This window comes from Eucyclogobius newberryi, unplaced genomic scaffold, assembly GCF_026437365.1.
Source record: "Eucyclogobius newberryi isolate DKJ021-1_F unplaced genomic scaffold, fEucNew1.0.hap1 SCAF_7, whole genome shotgun sequence".
Classification (NCBI taxonomy): domain Eukaryota; kingdom Metazoa; phylum Chordata; class Actinopteri; order Gobiiformes; family Gobiidae; genus Eucyclogobius; species Eucyclogobius newberryi.
In genome coordinates this window covers 10,009,916-10,035,016 of record NW_027316389.1, presented here as the reverse complement: position 1 = coordinate 10,035,016, position 25,101 = coordinate 10,009,916, and the positions used below count along the sequence as shown (strand labels likewise).

The following is a 25,101-nucleotide window of genomic DNA, read 5'->3' as shown; positions in this document are numbered from 1 at the left end:
CCTAATATATGGGAACTTTAACTTACATTCTACTGCAATTTTCATTTGACAATGAACATACTTTCGTTATATTGACAGGGCCAGTATCTCCTCTTATTGTGACCCATATCAGTCTTTCAGATTTTCCATTGCTGCTTCAATCACATTTCCTTTTGTTAGAATAATGAAACAACTAGGTATGTGACAGCAATATGTCTATAAAATAAAATGTTGATCTTGGGGAAGAAAGAATAATGCCATGTAATCCAGTTTTTGAGATATTGCATCATAGTTAGAGGGGAATTGACCACACTTTTAATTAATTTTGACAGTGACAGTGGTGAGTAAAATATCCTAAAGCTAAAACGACTTGCTTTCACTTATTATTCATCACTGTTATTTTAATTTCTAAATGTAACAATTGCATCCTGCAGCATTCATTCCAGATCTCATCCAACCTGTCCAAGTGGAAAGGAATCATCCAACTAATTAACCAATCAAATGTTAACCAGGTGAGCCTATTACTGCCCACAGCCCCTTATGGGTATAAGAAAAGAAATGATGAAATACAGCAGTTAATTTATTCCCAACTCAGAAACGCTCCATGGTTAATTGGGAAGCGTCCTCAGAAGATACCTTGCACTTTAATTTGCTGGTACTTTCTCGGTGTGACAGGCTGATAATGAGGCATTGTGGGATGGCGGGTCACCAGGAGGGCTGTTGGACACAGTGTTCTCACGAGATCAAAGAGGAATGTAGGGACACTGGTATAGCCACATTGGGACACAAAACCACCATCACGCAACAAATTACCTGCCAGTTTTGTGAAATCTCTTACTTGAATCATTACTGTTCAGAAATAGGCTCTTTGGTGGTTTCCCTTCACTGTCTGACTGAAACTGCTGGCGCACAGTCACACCAGTACAGCTATATTGCACAAGCAGCACTTAGGGTCAAAATGAAACTGCTGTGTGCTGTCTGCATCTAATTGTAAAGCATTACATCGTCCGAGAACCAGGAACGGTGCTGTTAGCATGCTGGTCAGTATCTATTAATGTGACAGCAAATCTCTGCTCTGGCTCTGAAAGTTGTGAAAAGAGCTTATAAACGTCTTTGGATGAATAATTGTGACGTTTTAAATGTGTTAGTTACTTTGGGACTAAGTTGGGACCAACTCAAACTGTTGGAAAATGAAATAAATCTGTTTTTTATTTTTATTTTAAGACAATGCATTAATAGAAAGGATATAGCAATAAAAAATGTCATTACAGTTGATGTTTTAGAAGCAAACATATTATTTGAATGGGTTTGTTGAGTGCCATGTGAACATAGACGATTGAGTTCGATCTCAGAACATCTCAGAAACTGCAGCTCTCGAAGGGAAGCACAGTACTAGAACAGCATGGAAACATTTTTAGAGCTATTTGTGTAAAATGGTGAAGTAGTACAGGTGCAAGGGTCAATGTAAAGCAGGGGTGTCCAAACTGTTTTCACCAAGGGCCGCATTTTGAAACTTAAACGGGGCAGAGGGCCACAAACAACTTGACAATGTCGAATTTATTGAATGAAAAAGTGAATCATTCGAAATTTTGCATTTGATGTAATTGCGATGAGCCTCCACACCTTTAATTAGACCTAGAACAGTAATATTAGGTTGGTATAACATCAATATGCCTGAATTTTCCCAATTTCTCAGTAAAAAGTACTAGTTTTTGTTGTTTGGGCCGACATTGCAGGAACTGAAGACAACTGTTGACTTTTAAAATCTGAATCATCATAGGTTTACAAAATAGATTTGCATTGCCTTTACATTTATCCTAATACATTATTTCAGTCACATTGCTCTATTTTGTTTTGAAAGAATCCTGAGTGTGTTTGTGTGAGAGAGAGAGCAGAGAGCAGAGAGCAGAGAGCAGAGCCGATCAGCAGACCACATCCATCCCCTTCTGCCTCCACAGCGGGAGCCTGGCTCTTAATTACTCCTGATATAAAAACAAATTAGTCTGAACACAAACAGAAACGCCTATGAGTAATATCTCCATTTACACCACATCATGTCCAATTATACTGAATATATCACCTACATTCTACATTTATCTTATCTGCGGGCGGCTGGCAGATAACAGATAAACATAAATCCAAACATGGCAGTGGAGAAGCGTCCATTTTATCCCATACATTTCATCTTGACATAAAGAATCTAACACTCCATAGGAATCCACTGTTGTCACGGCTCCAAAAAGACATGTGATAAAAAACACTGCTGAATGTGTCAAACCCAATTTAGCGTGTGGGAGACAGGCCGAATGAGCGCAAACATGCATAGTATAAATAACCACATCACTTGTTTTTAAAAACACTGCAACCTGCTGCACAGTGCCTGAGTGGTTAAGGCGGCACATATGCCAAGGCGGCTGCAGCATCGTGAGTTTAGAGTTCTGGCTTTAACAGTTTGGTGTATGTCCTCCCTTCTCGCTCATCCCCATTTCAAACTACAATATCTTGTCTAACAAAGCCAAACATGTTTGGCACATGGCATGAAATCAACTTTTTCCAAAATGATGCTCACAATAATGTGCATTGACATTAAATAAGACATTTAAAGTGGCATTATGAACTGTTCCTGAGGCCAACAGCAGAGGGAACATGTGGGAATATATCAGACATAAAACAAAGATAGTTTAGTGCACAATCTTGTTATTTTATTGTATATGAACACAGGTGCTATTATCCAGCAGCACTAAACGTTCTCAGTCAATACTTTGTAAAATGCACATCTTGTCCCTGCATAATCTTTAATTGATTGATGCGCTACTGAAGAATTAAGTCAATATGTGTCGTCAAAGGACATATGAGAAATTATGGAACGCATGATTGAGCCGATTGAAAAGGCTCAATTATGTGCAGAGAAAATAATATTTTCTCTATAACATCAAGCTGAGAAAATTAAAGAGATAAATCCATGATGAATAAGAAGGCCAGAGGCTGCGTGTCAGTCTGAACAGAAAGAATACTGTGCCCTTCGACAGGTTCTGTTAACATACCTGTGACAACACTGTTCAGGGCTAATCGTACAGTCTGTGTCTAAACGCTACAAGTACACATGAGGAGACATTTAAATTCAATCACTTGATTTCTTCTCGAGAGGCAATTAAAAGACACAAAGAAAAGCAGAGTTACACACATAAAAAGTATAAAAAACCAAGGCATTCAGCCGTATAGACTTTGAATCACATTACTAAAGTTTTGATTCATTTTTTACATTATTGCAAGTCCCTAAATCTTTTTTTTTTGTCAAACAGACTATCCTTCCATACATCAGCTTTACTCTAGGCAGGATTTGAAATCTGATTTTCCTCTATGCTCTGCATAAAGGAAAATCTGATTTCAAAAATCATTCTGATTATTACTACTTATAATCAGAGTGAATCAGACACCAGAGTCTCAGCTTCACAAAGAGTCCAGTCATTTCTGACGTTCTTGGAACTTTTTTGTCATTTTCTGACGCTCTTGGATGGTAAGAGGTCAATGTTCCCCTTCAAAACAGAATATCGGTAGATGATATTCTTACTGAATCTAAATTTTAAAATACACAACATTCCCCATTTCGACAATACTAATGATTAACTCCATAAATTGTCTTTATGTCTTTGTTGTCTAGGTGTAGCATCAGGTCTAATCAGGTCTGTAATGATCTCTGTAGCAATTATCACTTTGCTTCCTTTTCCTCTGTAAAAATAGTTTCTCTTCTGGTGTTGTTGGGTAGCATAAGAAGGTCTAAATACTTTTAAACTTTTGTGGGTAGCTTTTAATTCAACTGCAAACCCAGAAGTAAAGGAAATTAAAGTCTTTGAAATTGATTATAAACAATTGCTTATATTCACATATTCAGTTTGAGAGTCCAGAGTCAGACACGAGTATTGGCCAAGCTGAAGTCATTCTATAATAAGTAAGTACACAGTGAGAAGTCGCCTTTGTCTATGGCAGGCTTTCTCAAAGGAGCTGCTGTGGCCAAACTGTAGCTTTTGATGGAATGATGGAAGACAAACAATCTCATGCAATTATTGATTCATGAAATAAGTATTGAAAACCATTTAACAGAATGCCATTTAAGTTATTTTGATAGAAAAAACTACACATTGTTTGAAAAAAAAAATAGTTGTCTGAGGCGGCGTCTTTTCCTCCCTCGCACAGAGCGCTTCTGATGAGCCATGTGAGAGGGGAAATATGGAGCAAAAGCTCACATCAGAGAAGATAGAAATGTTTTTTTTTACTTTTTACTTCATGTAAAACAACCCAGGAACCATGGAAATATGACCTGCTATATTCTTAATCCGAGAGTCTTAATTAATAGGTGAGTATTGCGTGGACAATTGCGATGGTTCAGCGGCAACACACAAGTTTTTAAACATGGATCCACAATATTTGCCTGGAAATATTAATAGAAGAAGGACCGTAACCTGCTTCCCATAGCTGGGATTGTCCTGAAAGAGGAGAAGAGAGGAAAAGAGAGAAGAGAGGAAAAGAGAGAAGAGAGGAGAAGAGAGAAGAGAGGAGAAGAGAGGAACAGTGGGCGCTGAGAGCAGGACACAGTCCCATCAGGAGCAGATCAGACCAGTCTTTCTGCTTAACAGTTTATCAGCATTAGCAGTACAGATACGTATACTTAGAACCTTTCAAGCAAGATTAATTCTCGTGATTTTTTTTCGTTCACAAAATCTTGTTAGGCTCTCGCTGAATCGTTTGTAGTCTATACCAGTGGTTTAACGGGCCAATCACATGGCATTAAGGGCCCTCAGGCGGGACTGGACCCAATCACAGAGCAGCATTGTGGTTTGGGTGGAAGTCAAATCAATTGAACCAAAATAAACATGGCCCAACGGTTGTACTTCGGCCTATTTTAGGACTATTTTGTTTTTCAAAAACGTACACAAAATGGCGCTTCGACCAATCAGAGGGAAGTATTTTTCTAACGTCCCTCTGGCTTTCGACAAGAGACTTCCCAAATTGATTACTGTGAAAAACTCAATTCAGAGTGTGACACAGATCTGGTGTGAACCAGGTTACTGTTTTTAGGTAATTCAATTTGGTAATACATTAAAATAAAAGGCCTTAAGTGTTGGGCTTGCAAGACACTTTAGACAGTTTCATAGACGGCTGCATAGCACTTGTGGTCTCCTCTTCAAGGCCTTACTAATGTAACCGACTAAATCAAAAACCTGTTTATTATAAAACCAGCTGATAATTTCATAATCAGGTAACCAAAACACCTTAAATCAAAAATTGTACAAAAATTGACAGTAAAGAACAAATTGAAACTCACTCTCCATCACACCCACCATTATAATGTGGAATTGGAAGGACAAAAAATTAAATAAGGCACAAAATGTGGCATGTTTAAAGCAAAGACAACACAAAGTTCATATCTGAAGGAGCAGTGCAGGAAAAACCTGTACTTTAAAATATACCAGTCAAGGAGTAAAAGTATGACACAAAACTACTCCAAGAAGTACTCTAGAAGTAAGTTACTCTTGTAAATGTGCTGTATGTAAATTCATTCTGCCAAACTCTGTTTATTTACAGTAATAGAGACGTTTGCAACCGACTGAAGTGCACTTCAAAATAACAATGAATCCAGCTTTAATTCAGACTGAAATGTTGTTCATACAACAAAACAAGTGCATTTAGATGACTTGCCCACACATGGTGCTTGTGTCTGAACCAGTCGGGCCACAGATAGATGGCATATTAAATGTAATTTGAGTGATTGATTTATCAGTGGCGAGGTCATTGAGTCGGAGCTGACGTGGCGGCTAAGCAGATTATTGTGTACATTATTGAGATCAAAAGTAGGCAATAAAACCACTGTGTACAAAGCTACATCCTTCATCTTATCTCAAAGCTCAATCAGGTCTGGCATCCATGGCAAGGCAAGTGCCAAGAAGCTGTCACATCCTTCCATTTTGCAAATAAAAATCAAACGTCATCGCTTTGTTTAATTTTATGTATGGGTTTATTCAAGCCTGCAGCATGCAAGAATGAATGAGTATGGCTATTAAAACTCTGTGTATACAAGAATGTCAAATTAGATTAAAAAGTACGAGCGGGATATTGGACCCTCTGCAATCATTGTTAATAGAAGTGCACCGATATATCTGCACGATATTGGTATTGGCCGATATTCACGTCATTGAGTAAAATTGGTTTCAGTCAAAAGCCCCGATATCAGTCCGCAATGGTCAGGGTCAGAATCAGAATCAGAATCAGAATCAGAATCAGAATGGGTTTATTGCCATTGTCAATGAACAGAATTCACAAACATAGGAACTTGTCCTGGTGATTCAGTGCAACATAAAAGAATCAACAATGAATAAGTCAAAAGAGAAACAATTTAAATCTACTATGGGATAAAAATAACAATAAGCTATTAGATAAAAGTGTGATAAAATGTGAATAAAGACACAAAGAAAAAACAAAAAATAGGCTTAATATGTACACAAATTTACAGTTGAGTTTACATGTAGTGCAGAAAGTGAACACGCTCCGGAAGTGAAAGAGTTACAATCGTCAAACACTCGTTTCACTCGACGTAACTTATCATTTAATATAAGTGCGACAAATTCACTCACAACCCGTTTTTAAGGCATTATTTGACAAGTTTTCCTCCTAAATGATTGTTTAGACACGTTTACTCCAAATAACTTTAGTGTGAGAGATTTAAAGAGGGAAAAGAGCTCTGAGTGTGGGATCAGACACACTGTGAAGGCTGATTACTCTAATAATGAATAATCATGTTATAACCTACTATACTATATCTATATCTAACCATAGTGCTACATAAGATTCAAACCTTTTCCCTTTTCCCCCCAAAGAATGGTTTTATGTGTTCTAACTGGATCCAAGCATTTTAAAATAGATTTGATCCTCATTTTAGAATACAAAAATAGTTTATAGCTGGTATATTTCTTTGATAAAACATATATTAAAAAACACATCAACAGCATTTAAAAAATATTGGCCTAATATCGATTATAGATAAGATGTTCCCATAACATCGGTATCGGCCCAAAATGTCCATTTCGGTGCTCCACTAACTGTCAACTGCATGTTCCCACCAGCCACTTCCAAAGAGGATAAAGTTCCAATATCCAAGTCCATCTCTAGTTAGCAGTTATATAACTCAGTAATGTAAAATGCACTGAAAAATGCATGGGTGCTGAGCCGGCAGAAGTCAGAGTTAACTTGTCTGGTCAGGAACTACTCTGATGATTCAGGTGTTTTCCCAGTTCCTTCAGGACCTGGACTCAAATGTGATTTTCTAGCCATGATTCTGTGGTAGTCCTGATTTGCTCCCAGGAGACCCATTTTAAATTACACATACACATACATACATACATACATACATACATACATACATACACATACACATACACATACACATACACACACACACACACACACACACACATACACACACACACACACACACACACACATATACACACACACACATACACACATACACACATACACACATACACACATACACAGACACACAGACACACATACATATACATATACATACACCTACACACACACACACACACACACACTCACACTCACACACACACACACACACACACACATACACACTCACACTCACACACACACACACACACACACACACACATACACACACACACACACACACACATATACACACACACACATACACACATACACACATACACACATACACACATACACAGAGACACACAGAGACACATACATATACATATACATACACCTACACACACACACACACACACACACTCACACTCACACACACACACACACACACACACACACACACAGGTGCAAAGTAAATCTTACATATAAATAGTATTGGAAGGCAATCTGAATAAATAAAAAGCACTAATCCTTTCTGGAAGGGTTGTAATTTCCCAGAAGAAATATTACACGACATTAACATTTCTGCCTTGTAGATTTGTACTGACAGAATCAACTACAGTATGTTTGGCACTCGGTGATCCTGTTAGGCCACTAGATGTGACCATTGATGACGTTCTGTTGCTTCCCATTGCAGTGTTGTGTCAGCAATTCAGGGCTTCAAGTTGAATGGGGAGTTTTAACAAGCACATATAGTCTCTCTGGGAAATGTCTGCACTTATGTCTTCCCCAGCCTTCTCTGTGAATTGCCATGTGGGTCATTTAGACCTACTGCAGTAAGAATGTAGTAATGTTTTCATGTATCGTATTTTGTAAAAGCAAAAACTAATGTGATGGAAAAAAACATAATCGCAACTGTGTATGCTGTGTAGGCACAATTAAAGTCTTTACTGTGCACATGAGCACAAGGGCATGCCCCTGTTTTGCCTCTGCAAAGGAGAAAATAAATGTTTCTTTAGTAGCCGTCCGCTTCAGTTGGACGGTCATTGAGTCATCACAAAAGGGACTTACTAAAAAATAATGATACTGGTCATTTTATTCTTCTCACAGAGCTACATACTTTGAATGCAAAATGTACATATTACACTATCTCCACCACACATTCAACATTCACTTAGCCCTTTTTTGCCTTTTTTTCTGCACTTTGGACACTGTGGGCCATCATAAAAAAAGGAAAACATTTTATTTGCCACCTGTAGAGCTGACAAAATCTTTTTGAGCAATCTAGATCAAGTGGATGGACAGTTAGAGGACTCTGGCTGAAGCACAGCAGCAGGAGAACAGCAGGAGAGCACAGGCAGAGACCACTGATTTCTGCTCATTTCATCATCATCACCATCATCACCACCAACACCACCACCACCACTGTGTCCCCATATGACAGGACGCCAACACAGGACGTCAATGACAGCACAATGTAAGCCAACTAATGTACACAATGTTCTTTGCTGTGTGTTTAATGACCTATTACATATACTGTATACAGACATCTAATCATTTTTTAACTTAACTTTATCACTTTGTTTAAGATTTGTTGGTACTTGCTGTTGATGACATATTCATATACATAGGCAAATACAAATGTGTGCAGGATATGTGAGAAATCGCAGCAAACTTCACTTTTTTCCCCATAAAACACTCCAGCAACACTTCTCCACTTGTCATACTTGTCAAATGTCAATGCATGTCATTTACACTGCAGAAGGAGGTCATGTGAAATCATCTATTATGGCAAAGAAGGGCTCTGATACACAGAAAACACCAAAAAGAACACAGACATGTCCTAAAATAGATTAGTGTACATCAATAAAATACGGTAGTTATTGCTTTGCCAGACAACTGACAACTCTGTCACGTAAAATACTGTAATCCATCAGTGACATCGGCTCAAAGAACAGTATCAATACTTCGGATGTGACAAATGTGACAAGAACGTGAAGATTTACGACCGAGAGCGTCTGACGGTGGAGGTGCAGACGAGTTTAAAGCGGGCCCCGGCATCAAAGTTATTCATTCACATCACCATTGATTTAACAGCTTTTTGTCATGTTTCTGCTTCTTTGAATACTGAAATTTATAGAACTGTCACTTTAACTTGCCAAGTAAAGACAATGCCCATGAGAAAATTGAAGTGGAAATGACAACAACAAAAAGCTTGTTTAAAGATTATGACAACCATAACACAAAGAAATGATGCCACAGTAAAAGTGACAGCACTGAATGTGTCATTGCATCAAAAAGAAGAACATCAAAACAGATTTTCTTGCATCGCTGACATTTCTTTAATAATACACAACTTCGGCCAGTTCGATGTCACGTGTCTGCGTACAGTACATGCGACTGACCTGTAGGGGATCCCTCGAGCACCTCTCCCGTGTACCGCGTCTCTCTGAAGATGGGCCGATTGTCATTCTGGTCTATGACTGTGATCACCAGGATGGTCGGCCCCTCCACCAGGTTCCCAGCGAAGTCTGTGGTCGAAACCTCCAACTGTGGGTAACAAAATGGAACAACAAAATGGTAAATTGGGTAAGAAATATAGTTTGTGTTGCTGAAATAATCTCACATGACAGGGCTACTTTTACTTTACTTGTAAGGCCTAGTTATTTTATTACTTGGTTTACGGATCCGCCGCACTTAGATTATTGAGTTCTACAATATAAATAAATAAATTATTATAATTTTTTTTTTTTTAAAGTACCGCCGACAATGCAAAATGGCTTCAAATGAAATATAAAAAGCGGTATTAAGTCAAAAGTTCAATATATTTTATTTAAAAATCCGTAAACCAAGTAATAAAATAACTACGGCCTAATTAGACCAACACATTTTTGCACAAAGAAAGACAAGCGTGCACTCTGGAAAGCTAGCTTCTCAATGAGAGCTTTAGTTTAGATTTGAACATCTTGGAAAATCGAATAAGATAAGATAGCAGATTACTTGTAGATGGATGGAACCACACTCCACACACAAAACATTAATGCTAATTCTTCCATACAGCATTCTCTCTCTTAATAACTAAGTAAAATGCCATAGGAAAAAATATAAATGAGGAGCGCTGCGTGGATACTGAAAGTCCAGAAAAGGGTCAAATTAAAACAGGTGCTCAATTGGAAAAGAGAAAGTTGTCTATGTGGGTATGAATTGTGGCAGAAAAAAAAAATTAAATGAGTAGAAAATTCCCACGGACAAAAAATCCAAGGCACTCTGTTTAGAGAAAATAATTAAAAAGCCTTTATTCAAACATCCATCTACTCATCCATTTTCTACTGCTTGTTCCCTTTCCGGGTAAACATGGCTTTTGCAAATTTTAACCTAAAAGCCATGTTTGAATAAAGGCTTTTTCATTTTTAATTATTTTCTCTAAACAGAGTGCCTGTTAAATAATGTCTCATATCATTTTTTTCTGCCACAATTCATACCCACATAGACAACTTTCTCAAAATGCCATAGGGTCTGGTGTGGGATGGGGAGGGGCTGGTGGGTGGGTGGAGCAGGGGTGACCTTTGAAATGACTTATATCTGCATGTATCTGTATGTATGCATGTAGGTGTATTCATATCTATGTGTAAGCGTTTACATAGATCTGTATATAAAATGAAGTATGTTATCTTCTTTTTATCATTATTAAGTACTGCAATGTCCTCCCCATCCCTATGATTCTAATTTGAAAACATCAATAAAAAAAATGTATCACAAAAAAATAAAGACAAGAGTGGCTGTAAAATTATTAAGAGTCATAATTAGCTCGACACAGCAAGAAGGTTGTAATGTGCAGTACAAAGCTTGCCAGCGATCAGCCAATCACATTGACTGTCAAACCCATTGTTGGAATCTGGTTAAACAAGCAAAAAAGTGACAAGTGAGTTTTTACAAGCACATATTCATTTTGGTTCATCAAGTTTTGTTGCAAGAAGTGAATCATTTATCACACCAACTGTAATGTAGAGTGACATTACAAGAAGATCTAACTCAGAATATTAAGGTGCTGGTATTCACCATCCGAACATTCGTACTTTTCTACTCGTTTATAGTCAGGCAAATTGGTTGGCACACATTGTGTATTTATGCATTCTCCAACAAATTGTGCTGCGCCGCGAGTGATTCCACGGGGTTTCACCTTAGGGAGCCTGCAGACTTTCCGTCCTGTACTTACATTATGCAAAATTTCAATTAAGCAAAGCTGCAGCGATTATTCAAGATGGGACGAGTCAGTCATGTTTAGTCAGCTTGACCTGCTTTCTTTAAATAGGTTCACTATCTTGTACTCAATTATTGTAATTCACTATGCAAATATGTATCTTACAATGACAGCCAATGGGGAAGGGTTTTTCCAAGAATAAATTATTTGCACTGAAGCCCTTATTAGTGAATTGATTTAAACATTCAATTGTAGCATTTTTGGCTCATCTCCTCCCTCCCCTTTTCGAGTCTAACTTTTAAACTTGCTCCACTTCTGACTGCTCATTTGGTGATTTAAAGCACATCTGAAACATATGAAAGGAGAAGCACTCGCTTCCTTTCCTTTACAGAGGGAGAAGAGAGCACCCGCAGAGGCTCATATTTGTAGATCTTCAAAGCACAAACCAAAATAAAGACACTGTGAATGACATTGAAAATAAATGCTATTTAGCATTTATTTAAACTTTAATTATTGCTGTTATTTCATGCTAATATGCAATGATATAGTTTTAATTTGTATTGTTTTATTTGATTATACTTTATCATTTCTGGAGGCTGTAGGGGAGCGTGGATACATTTTTTATTTCCCACGGGGGCGTGCCTTAAAAAGTTTGAGAAGCCCTCTGTTAGAGTATTAACTTGTGTTTAAGATTTGCTTCTAAAATCCAATTGAAATGAATAATGGCTAGCGACAGAACATTCTCATTAGGGGAGGTTTCCTTTGTTGTCATTCACACTAATTACACTAAGTATACATTATGTCCCAGGAGGGTGTATTGAGCTCAGGATCGAACCTCAAACAATGACCTTCGTATACAGAATCTGCTGTGTTTGTGTACTAGAGGCACACTACAGTCGGGGTCGGCACAACAGGCATTAGCCTAAATAACCAGTAGATACAGTCGTAAAGGGGGTGTGGTCTGCTGTGGGGGAAACTCTAAAAGTAAACACAACTTTTTCTCTCTTCTAATACATTTCCTAACTAATTATGTCTATTTTAAGAACAATGAATTCAAATCAAGTCACAACCACAAGAGGTCGACCGATATGAATTTTTATATGACCGGTCAAAGTTTGGCCATCAGCCAATTCAGCCAACAGGAGAAATGTGCACTATGTAATACCGTACTTTCCGGGCTATACATTGCTCCTGAATAAAAGCAGCGCTCACAAAATTTTCCAAGAAAATAGAATTTGTACATATACAAGCTGCATGTACCTGTCAATAAACCGCAGGTGCCCAGGTTGTAACATGAGATATTTAACATAATATAGTACACAACAGTACACAACCGGGGGGCTTGTGGCGCGCCCGCGGTCCACTGCTGCGCCCTGGAACTAATTAGACTAATTTCTCTGTGAATATGAGTCTGATTGTTATAAAACACACAGCGTTTTGAAGCTTAAAATATAGATAACACGACGTGTTCCCTGGACAGTGCTTCTACTGTCCACTGACGTCTTCTTCTACAGTGTGTCAAACGCTTCTGCTTCCTGCTAGAGTGCCTCCCGGTGGCCGTTTGCCAGTAAAATCTATAAATTAGACGCGCCGTTGTATCGGCCACAGGGTTCAAAGTGCTGGAAAAAAGTAGCGGCTTAAAAGTACGGTAGTCAGTTTCATTTCTATGAAATGATCACGGAATGTTCCCCATTCTGTATTATTTGTGTCATAGCACCAGGATAAGTAAGAAGTTTCTCTGTAACATTTACAGCAGGTGGATTATAAAAAGAAAGCCCCCTTTTATTGTTTTGTAGGTAAGTATCGTTTTGTACTTTGGGCAGTTTCCACTGCCTTTTAACAAACTAGCATTACTAGTAGTATTGCAATGAGACATTTAGTTTGTTTTACAATGACGTTGTATTGGTTGAATCCACACTTAAAACTTTGGCTTAGAGTTAGATGGAGAAAGGAATCTTACCGTTTGTTCTGATTGTTTCACCCACAGAGGAATACATTATTTCCTTCATTAAAGTTCCTTCAACAAGGCGAACTTGAGAGGACTGTTTTAAACTTTAGTTACATGGGTGGGCTGGCACAGTCACATGGTACAAGATGAAATATAGCAAGTAGAATTGACCACATGGACACGCACTTTATTGTCCATATGGTTGAGTCTATATTGGCTGAACAAAACGCTGAACAAACCGCAAACTGAAAAGAGACTGGCTGAGCACACAGGCTATAAGGACCTGTAATCCCCTGTATCCCATCGCCATGCATTACAAGGACGCCAATGGAAGCTGTACAAGCTTAAATATATGTGGGATCGAACACATAAGAGAGACAATAAGAGATGGAGACAGGCTTAAAATCTGACTGGATTTATATCTTTAATGCTACCCAGTTTCCAGGCCTCAAGGGAGTTAGGTTTCTCCCCCTTCCTTTAACATGACAGAATTAGAATGAAAAAGAAAGGGGTTTATTGCCATTGTCAGTGAACTTGCTTCAGCATTACGGCGTAACATACAACAATTAATAATAATAGCAGTAGCAGCCAGCGCTCTTTGGACAAAAGTTTAAATCAACACTGCAACAACCATCGTTTCTAAAATAAATTCTACTGACTTTAGAATGTTAGCATCTTAAAAATCTCCTTTGTTTTAACTTTAGGCTAACTGAATATTCTGTGAGGTTTGACGACATAATCACAAGTTCTATTAGGTTAAGAGCCCTTTAAAGCCCTGTGCTGGGGGACAGAAATCGTGAAACAGGGCCATAAACTTTGTAGATAATGTCATTTTGGGTATTGACAGATTTTAGGTGCATGTAATAGGATAACTTAATCACATTTCAAAGACATCATGGCTTGTTTACAATGCAATGAAACATGCACTAGCATTTTAGCATCTTATCAGTTCAATACAATTTGTGCATGACATAATGTGTCCAGCTGTATGAAGTCAATGATTTGGAATGGGATTAAAACATTAAATTGCCTGGACACAGTCTGGACATAACCAACATTTATTTATACACTACAATTACTTATTTTTATTAGTGTGGCTATGTGCCTTTGGTCAAGTGAACGTCCCAAAAATTATCTGATGCATCTTGCTGCAGACATCCAAATGGAACCAGCAAGCTAACCGGATTTGGAGGCATATCTGAGCTCTTTACTTCCTACATTAGTTCCGGGATAAAGTCATGGATTCACCTGACACCGTGAACAAGTCTTTTTGTTATCTATAGCATCACATTACCAACCTCTTCTCCTCTTATCAGTGATGCATGACATCATCCTATCTCCCTTTCACACAGGTCAGCCCACTCTCTCGCAGTCTTTGACTTTGTCCCCTTCTATCTACGGACGGTTGCCATAGAGCTAGCCTCGAGCACTGTAATGGCGAGTGTTTTAAGGTGTTAGCGACTTAATGGGGTCATACATCATCTCATCTTTCTTCCTGCTGTAGCTTTGCCTTGGGAATACACCTCGAGAGACTGATTGTGAGAGGGACCATTTACCTTGAGCTTCCATCATGCAGATCTGCTGACTCTCTGCTAATGATACGTGCTTCAGATCACTTGCCAAGGCGCCCACTTGTGTCTGGGCACTGTTAATCTGCGGCTCTTTTAAGATACACTCTGCTAAAAGTAGTAAGATAGCTCAGGATTGGAGAAATAAATGTAGTATACAAAAGAATGAACATGACAGAACATTCTACAACCATCAAACTTTGTGTTCATGCTGAATCTTAAGGGTATGACGGACATTTAGAAGGACTGTACCCAATGGAATAAAAGTGAAATCTGTTTTTCCCCAGTACATACGGTATATGTTGTTGAATAGGGCTTTTATGGCAAAAATGATACTGCTGTTTGCATCTAATTATAAAGCGTTTTAGTCTCAGTGAAGCAGGAAGTGTGCTGTTAGCATGCTAGTTGTGGTTAGCTTTGTTAGCTTTACCATGAGGATTCTCTCTAGTCAATGAAAGTTGTGAGGATTCCTTACAGACTCATTGTGGTGAATAATTAGGACACAATAGGCAAGTGAGCGATACAATTGGACCAATGCAAACTTTAAAATTAACTAGTTTTGTTTCTCACATTCTTAAAGACCCTGTACATGATTTATACTTGTCTTATGTATATGTAACATTAGCAAATTAACAGAACTGGTTAATTTTAGAACTCTTTGCAGTGGTCCATGTGTATTGTTCACTTACCTAATGCATTCTGAGCATACTAAATATTCACCGCAGTTTATAAGCACTTTTTATAACTTTCAGAGGAAGTGAGCAAGTTTTGCCGTCACGGTGAAGCTAACAACAACTAACATGTTAACAGCACACTTACTTCCTGGAAAATAAAATTATCTTTAAATAGATCCAAAGAGTGCATTTATTCATCCAAATATATGTTAAATATATCCATTTTACTTTAATACATGTACAAAAAATCAGGTACAGCACCTTCCAGGAACCATTGTCAATGTGCTTAGTCCCTGTGCTACGTGCATGACGTGTGTTTGATTCAGAGATCCCTGCCGACTGCCAAACAGGTTATTGCTGTGCTGTTGGTGTGATCTTCCATTTAAATAATCTGATGCACAGCGCTTCACAGTTAATGTCCTCATTAAAGCTCAGACCTGCTGCGTTGGAAAGTCAAATTGTGTGTGCAAATGTGTGCGAGACTGAAACAATCTTACATACGGTGAAGGTCGGCTGGCTTATGGTTCACTTCGGGCTCAACTATGGGTCAATCAGTAATACAGAGGTCAATTGTTTAACTTAAACACCTTAAACCTTAAACATGTTAAGGATACAGTTGTGCCCAACACTGTACCAATAATGTAATTAGCAATAGTCGGCCCTCATGTCCAAAATCCCTCCTCTTGTGAATATTTGTTATCAGTGCATTTTCTTCTTGGATCACTTTAATTTCACTAGAGGTTAATGACTGCAGCACACACATATGGTCCATGAGCCATCTGATGACATGCACATTAGGATTCAATTATGTATACTTACAGTCTGGATGAAAAAGGTTAAATTCACTAAGCTATGGCAATAAAGTGCACAGTTATGATCACTTACATGTGGGCACTTTTCATAGGTTTCTTACGGATTAAAGGTGGAATGGACGATTTTTTTCAGCAAATTTTTTATCATATTTTCTCGTGGCGTGGATAAATCATTAGTCCTGCCACGTATCAATCATAAAACGCACCTATCGCTCACCTGCTGCCGCGTGCGGTTCGTCCCCACGTTTCCGCGTGCTTAAGCCCATGGATCTATCATAATATAGTTCCCTCAGTGTACGGGGCAAAATGAAGACGGAGAAAGACAGTTCGAGCTGACGCAGAAGTGGACAGAAATCTACGGGAGACGAGAGACGCGCTAATAAACAAACGCACGTGTGTGTTGTATCAGTCCGCACCGGGGAGTGCGCATGCGCACTTCCGCCTGCGTTCTCAAATCGCCGAAAAATCGTCCATTGCGCCTTTAAATGGGTCCATTACAGTATTTGACAAATGAGTGAGAACACAAAAGAGTGTAAAAAGCTATGACAATTTTATTTGTACTTTGCTCTGCCCAGCAAGGCTGCAGGTCTAAAGGGGAAAGCAGACAAAGACCTTGCTATATAATGTAAGATGAGGTGTTATGAATGCAGCGGTGCCTGCAGACTATAGCATGTATAAATTATACCTCACAGGATGTAAACTGTACTAGCATGACTTATTTTTCCTCTGAGAACTGGCTGTGTGCAGTAAACTCGGTAAACACATACAAGTGAATCCAATTTAAAATATTTGGAACTGTGTTGTATCTAATTACCCTGTTGACACATTTTTTTCCAATGTGCAAAAAGGATTTCTGAAACTGGCAAATCTGTGATTCAAAGATTGCACTTGCCTGTGGTTGCTTATTACACCCAATTAAGTAGTGGTTCATCATTTGCCTGTTAGCAAAATGAGAATCTTTGCTTCACATCAGCAGAACACTTAAAATTAGCATCCATGTGGGCCCAAAGGCCACTGACTCCTCTCTAAGATTGTGCTTAATTCAGTAAAGGATTGCACTATGCCTGCCTTTAGGCCAATAATACTCTTTATTTATTTTGTATTGTTTTGATTAAAAAAACACAGACGAAGACTACGGAACGATACTAGAGAGCAAAGTAAAGTAGCACATAACATCTAAAGAAACCAAATCACAGCACATACGAGACCTAGCTTGTCCACAGTCAGAGGTCAATTTTCACATTGAATCCAAATGGCATTTTTTTTTTTTTTTTTAATGTCAGTTATGATTTTGGTCCAGTTCTAGATTATTGGAGCAGTCTGTATCATCCATGTTTGTAATGGCCTTATTTGTTGTCGCCAGAAGTATACTCCAGATACATCTATTGACAGTTATCATCGCAGAAGTAACGGCCACCAGGGAGCAATCTAGCAGGAAGTGCAAGCGTTTGACACACTGTAGAAGAAGACGTCAGGGGAAACATTGTGTTTTCAAAAACGCTGTGTGTTTTATTACAATCAGGCTCATATTCACGGAGAAATGAGTCTAATGAGAAAGTGAATCTAGACGCGACAGAATTCAAAGACACACACGGAGGATCTGCAGAACCTGCCGCAGTCAAATGAGACTTTCTTGGCCAGACCTGACTCACGGGTCAAAAGACAACACTGAATCACAACCGTGGACCATATTTCGGTGTAAATATCTCATGTTACAATGTAACACTCACTCGATAAGAACAAGCTCAGGATCAGATGAACCAGATGTGAGGACAAACACACAGATAAATCAGCTCAAACAGAGTATTAAAGGACAGAGGGGACAGTAAGGACAGAGGGGACAGTAGGGACAGATGTGATGTGTTATTTGTATGTTTTTTCAAAAAGCTGTGTTTTATTACAATCCAACTCATATTCACTGAGAAATTAGTCTAATTAGTCCTACAGCGTAGCGTAGACTGTCGGTACAAAAGACACATTTTGACACTGCGTTTATTCATGTGTAAATATTGTATGTTACAACGTGGTCTCCTGCGGTTTATTTATTGAGAGGTGCGGCTCGTATTATGTGCAAGTTCTATTTTCTTTGTAAATTTCTCTTTAATTTAAGAGCGCTGTATAGCCCGAAAAATACTGTAATTATAAAATGAAAGTTTATCAAGTCAAAGGATTATTTCAACCAACAAAGGTTTTCATTTGATTTTCTTTAGCAACCTGGTCGAAAACCTTCATACCTTTTGTTATCCAGACCTTAAATCTCAGATTTGTGCTGTTAGGTGCAAAACTTTAATCCTAAACCAACGGAGCTCAAATACTCTGATGTGAGATGAAATAATGTTTTCCGATCAGGTAAATGTTTTTTCTTCTGATAGTTGTAGGGTTTGTAATTGGATTGTAGGTTTTTTGCCTTGCCATACAAATCTTGATATTTATTTATTCCACTTTCAAATAGCCAGTTGGGGATGGAAATTAGGAGAGTTTGAAATAGAGGAATCTAGGCAAAACATATTTTTTATAGTTTCACTTAGATTGAAGTATGGAATAAGATTTTCGAGGTTTGGGCAGCAATAGCTCAGTGGTAAAGTTTGTCAAGTGACCGTTATTTTTAATTGTTGGACTATCGTAAAAAGCCACAATATTTATTTATCAAATCGTCCATTTGAAATGTGTTCAGTGAAGCTCCACTCTCTCGATTTCCACTATTGACATAAACATCATTGGAAGAGAGGCCAGATCCTCTGTCCCACAGTTTTGCAGTATAATTACATCTGCCTCAGGTGAATACTATTGTTGTGTCCTTGGAGAAGACATCTAACCCGCCTCGTGTCTGCATTCACTGGTCTATGAATGTGCACGTGGATGGGTGAGTGGTTCCTTGATGTAAAGTGCTTTAAGTGCCTTGAAGGTAGAAAACCGCTATATTTACCAGTTATGGTCTATTAAGGTCTTAATAGTATAGTATTGGGACATAAAAGATGGGACATAAAATGGCCTTATATATAATACTATATACTATAGTATTATATATAAGGCCATTTTATGTCCCCTCTCATAATTTGTTAAACCACTGATTGTTTCTGATTGTCTAATACATTGGGCCAGTGGTTCCAAGTAAAAAGCAAACAAGAAGGGGGACCAAGTACAGCCCTGCCTCACCCCTTTTTCCATTATTGCAGCTGTATTTTGTTGTCTTTGTACATTATTCATTGTGTGTAAAGATTGTTATCCTGGGTTTGTTCAATACATCCTGTCTGATCATTATGAATTCAATTTGGAAGTTTTGATTCCATTCTTTCAGGCAAGAAATCTATATAATTTTACCCAGAAAAGGATATTCTAAGATCTGGTGTAAACTATATAACTAAACAGATTATTAAATGGACAGTGTTGGGTGTAACTGTAATTAAATACAAACATTTTAAGGAATGCATTATAGTAACGCGTTATAATGAAAATACTTGTAATTAGATTGCAGTTACTATCAAAGTATTCAGTTCAATAGCGCCACCAGCTCTGATTGCTTGAATAGAGAACGACAGAACGCAAACTTCCTTTGCACACATGCTTACAAGTACTTATGTCTTTGACACCTCCGACGCACACGATGTAAGCAACACTGGCTTGAATTACACTGTTAAGTAACCTCAAAGATCTTATAGCAGCCTATTTTGTGAAGAGATGTTACTCATTTCACTGTTGTTCACAAACATTTTACACAAAACAAAAAACTTAAAAACATTTGCAAACTACCTGGAGCAGTGTCATGGAAAGATTAGGTTTGTACGATAAACTGAGTCTAAACCAGGTCTAAACCAGTCTAAACCAGTCTAAACCAGAAATGACCCAGGTCTAAACCAGTCCAAACCAGTCTAAACAAGTCTAAACCAGAACTGACCCAGGACTAAACCAGGTCTAAACCAGTCTAAACCAGAACTGACCCAGGACTAAACCAGGTCTAAACCAGTCTAAACCAGAACTGACCCAGGACTAAACTCGGTCTAAACCAGTCTAAACCAGAACTGACCCAGGACTAAACCAGGTCTAAACCAGTCTAAACCAGGACTAAACCAGGTCTAAACCAGTCTAAACCAGAACTGACCCAGGACTAAACCCGGTATAAACCAGTCTAAACCAGAACTGACCCAGGACTAAACCAGGTCTAAACCAGTCTAAACCAGAACTGACCCAGGACTAAACCAGGTCTAAACCAGTCAAAACCAGAACTGACCCAGGACTAAACCAGGTCTAAACCAGTCTAAACCAGAACTGACCCAGGACTAAACCAGGTCTAAACCAGTCTAAACCAGATCTGACCCAGGACTAAACCAGGTCTAAACCAGTCTAAACCAGAACTGACCCAGGACTAAACCAGGTCTAAACCAGTCTAAACCAGAACTGACCCAGGACTAAACCAGGTCTAAACCAGTCCAAACCAGAACTGACCCAGGACTAAACCAGGTCTAAACCAGTCTAAACCAGAACTGACCCAGGACTAAACCAGGTCTAAACCAGTCAAAACCAGAACTGACCCAGGACTAAACCAGGTCTAAACCAGTCTAAACCAGAACTGACCCAGGACTAAACCAGGTCTAAACCAGTCTAAACCAGATCTGACCCAGGACTAAACCAGGTCTAAACCAGTCTAAACCAGAACTGACCCAGGACTAAACCAGGTCTAAACCAGTCTAAACCAGAACTGACCCAGGACTAAACCAGGTCTAAACCAGTCTAAACCAGAACTGACCCAGGACTAAACCAGGTCCAAACCACCAACACATAGATCATATTTTTTTTATTTTAGAAGTAATCCCAAAGTAATATAACCAAGTTCCTCTTTTCCTTTTTTTAAGTAACTAGTAACTAATTACTTTGTCAAAGTAACTTATCCAACACTGCCAATTTTAATCTTGTTTTCCTGGACATAATTCAGGTCTTTCCATCTGGACTTAGATAACCAATTAAACACATCGCTTGTGACGCCTCTCCTTAGTTCCTGAATATTAAAAATTGTACCAGACAAAAGCGACAAAACCATAATCAAATTCCTGCATTAATCTCCCAAGAACCAGCTCTTAAGGGGAGCAGAAGAAGCCATTTTATATCCATGACCGACAGGATTGATTACAGCAGGAAACATATGGAAAGGTGTGAGGTGAAGTGCGAGTTGACGTGGCCGTGGGCTCATTGTGGCGGTCTGATCATCGCCTTAACCTCGCACAAGAAAGGGGAAAGTGAAGAAGCCAGTGCTGAAAAGACTAATGCAGATATGGGAGCCTCTCTGTTTCTTTCCGCCGCCTCATTTCACATTCACTCAGCATTCATCTCTTCCCGAGCCATTCAAGTAGTCCTCCCTTTGGCGGGGAGCGGAATTCAAAGGCAGCGCAGTGCTTTTTTAAGATCCCAGTGAGACCGTTGGAACACTCATGTGGCTCGGGTGTTATCAGCCCGTTCTGCACTCCTCCCTGCACTCACCTCATCCTGCACAAAACTCAAGCAATTTCTAAAAAACGGGATAAAAAAAAAACACACACGAAAAAGCATTATTACAATGAAACTTGCCGAGACAGTTAGAATGCAATATAGTGTAATTTAGGTAAGTTGGTAAAATTACAAAAAAGCACGTTTGTTTATTCACCCAAAGATAATACAATCTCTCTTTTTTTTGTTTACTTATCTAATTTTGTGTGTGTATTCATGTGTAATACTGACTTAACCATGTGCAATACCGTCATATTCATGTGCAATTACTGTCGTACTCACAAGCAATTAATGCCATATTCATGTGCATATAACTGATGTAAATAAGAGTTTTTACTTACTATTAAAGTATTAGTATTATTTAGTCTTATGCTAGCTATTTTTACTTTACTTTTTTCTTAATTTATTCTTATTTTATTTTTATCTTTATCATTTTATTTTATTTACCGTATTTTTCACACTATTAAGCGCACGTAAAAGTCTTTAACGTCCTCAAAAGCCGTCCGTGCGCTTAATAGTCCGGTGCTCATAATATATGGTTTATTTCTGGTTGTGCTTACTGACCACGAAGATATTTTGTGTGGTACACGGTGTATAAAGAAGATTTGCGACACGAGACGCGCTGCGCGACTAGAGTTACAGTACTCCGGAACCGTAAGTCCCAACAACATATTTGCAAAGGACTCTGGGAATAGTAGTCTACCTGCATGCGGCACACGCGACACTTTGTCAAAACGTAAACAACATTTTCAGTCAGGCACAACGCAGACACCTACCGGTGATGGCCCAAGATGGCTGCTGCCTAGAGACCATTGGAACGTGGACGTAAACAATCGGGGCTGTCCCAGGTAAATCAGGACGTCTGGTCATAGCTATGCGGGATGTACTTCGGCGCATTTGAAGGATTTGATGACGAGGAATGAACTGAAAAAGTGAGTGTATTGTGTTGTATTTTACGCGTTGCAACTGAACGAGACTGGGAGTTGTTGTGAATACGCTAACGTGTCTTTTAGCGATATCAGAGTGTGTTCTGTGTTTGTATTTTACGTGTTTACAAGTGATCTTGACTGAGAATTGATTTGGATATGCTAACGTGTCTGTTAGCGATAGCAGAGTGTGTTTTGATGTTGAACAATGTTGATTTGGATGAGTTGAACTCGTTTCATAAAGCTCAACTGACTCTGTTTTGTTTATCTTATGCGCTTTATTGTCCGGTGCGCTTTATGTATGGACCAGTACAAATGGTACACAGATAGCTGATGGTGCGCTTAAGAATCCGGTGCGCTTTTTCGTGCGCAAAATTCAGTATTTATTTTACTCCATTCCGTATTAAGATATGAGAAGAGTTTTGTTAATAAGAGTTTTTTTGTGTTTTTTTGAAACTTCCTATAAGTTATCTGTCCTTCCCTCTGTATCTACTGCGTTGTAACACCAAAATTTCCCCATGTGTGAACAATAAAATATATCTTATCTTATCTTATCATTTCTCTCCCTGAATAGTATCATTATCTCGTGCTTCAATTGGCACATTCATAATGGCATAGTCATATTACTGAAATGTATTTTACCACACATTACCTCCAAAACATAGTCAAATGATGCATCTTTCTAAACGCATGCTTGTCTAAAAGGTATGCAATCTGGCATATGCTCGTCGTAAGAGTGTCCCATTGAGCAGGAAGCAGGTTGCTATGCCATTTACAAATTGCTCAAAAGCAGAATGACTTTCAAGTCCCACCCACTGTGCACGCCGCCGTGTTGAAAAGCTTTCCCGTCTGCTCCCTAAAATTCCACCAGCCTCCTTCCTCGCAGCGTCAACGTGTGAAAACAGTGGGGTATGAGTTGCTTTCCTCTCCAACCCTCTGCGCGCTGTACAATGAAAAAACAACTCCTCGCCGTAGACAAAGGGATGCTTATCGAACTTCCGTGCTCGTACCTGTTGCATCTGGCTTTGTATTAACCAAACAGAACTACGTCTTGGAGGCTGGCTGTTTATGAGCCCACAAAACCGGATGAAATTACGATGATTATGCTGCTGAATTGAAGACTTACCCAACAAGGTGTCTATTGGATTGTAATAAATTAAGATGAATCCACAATGCGTCAAAACTGCTACTACTACGACTCTTTGTAGCTAACGGACAAATATGACGGCCTTGAGCGTTCCTGCCTGCATTCAGTGATATGTAAAAAAAATCAGCGATAAGTGAAAAGTTCCTCGTTACGTCAAAAGGGAAGAAGGTAAGGGAGTTTGGAGAATGTCATTAAAGATATAAATAGATGCCCTTCTGAAGCCGACAGAGATGGTGCGGTAGATGCGAGGTCAGCAGAGAGAGCACGGTGAAAATACAGTCGCTAAAAGGAGTCTTTTATTCAGCTGGTTGTGTGCTCCGATATATATATAAAAAAAAAAAACATTCAGAAAACCATGAAGAGACACAAAGGCTCTCTCTGGTGTATTGCTGTACAAGATGGAAGCCGGCACTCTTGAGCTACAATTCAGTGTCCTCCTGCCTGGCCTCCATGACACAGTTAGCTGAAGATTTAAGCTCTGTTTTTGCTGATGTCAGTGGTGTTTTTTGTTCGCTTCGTTGGTTGCATATGGCAGTATATTTATATTTTGAAGAATAAAGCTGTTTTTTATATTTTATATTCTTGAAATAATCAAAGATAATAAAAATACTATCATGACTTTGATAAATGGCATATTATGATGTAAATAATGTAAAGTGTCACGCGCTTAATAATGTCCATGTCCGCATTGAAAGCAGTTCTTTATGGTATAAATAGCAGCACATTTGTCTCTTCTTACTGTAATTACTCTGCACTTCCCCCAGGTAAAGTACCCTGACCCATTTTATCGCATTCCATGACTTCTGTGGTCATTGTAGCTTATTTCCAGAATGACATTCTCTGGTGAGCGCGGCTGAAAGTGGATCTGCGGCTGAAAGTGGAGATGCAGTGCATTAAGGGCTGTGCCATGTGGCCCTGCAGGAGGTGGACAGGGCAAATTAGCTGCTTCTAATGGCCC

General features: G+C 38.8%; 2 protein-coding genes across 3 annotated transcripts in view; both read right to left on the bottom strand.

Moving 5' to 3' along the window:
- ferry3 (FERRY endosomal RAB5 effector complex subunit 3) overlaps nucleotides 1–25,101 on the bottom strand; it is a 452,554-nt gene that overhangs the window by 51,287 nt on the left and 376,166 nt on the right. The gene's annotated exons all lie outside the window — the stretch shown is intronic.
- Nucleotides 1–25,101, bottom strand: part of cdh13 (cadherin 13, H-cadherin (heart)) — a 352,261-nt gene that overhangs the window by 174,515 nt on the left and 152,645 nt on the right. For both annotated transcript variants that reach the window (XM_072434742.1, XM_072434741.1), the window contains one exon: nucleotides 9,795–9,939. In XM_072434742.1, coding sequence (XP_072290843.1) covers nucleotides 9,795–9,939 — 145 coding nt within the window. The remainder of the gene's footprint in view (nucleotides 1–9,794; nucleotides 9,940–25,101) is intronic.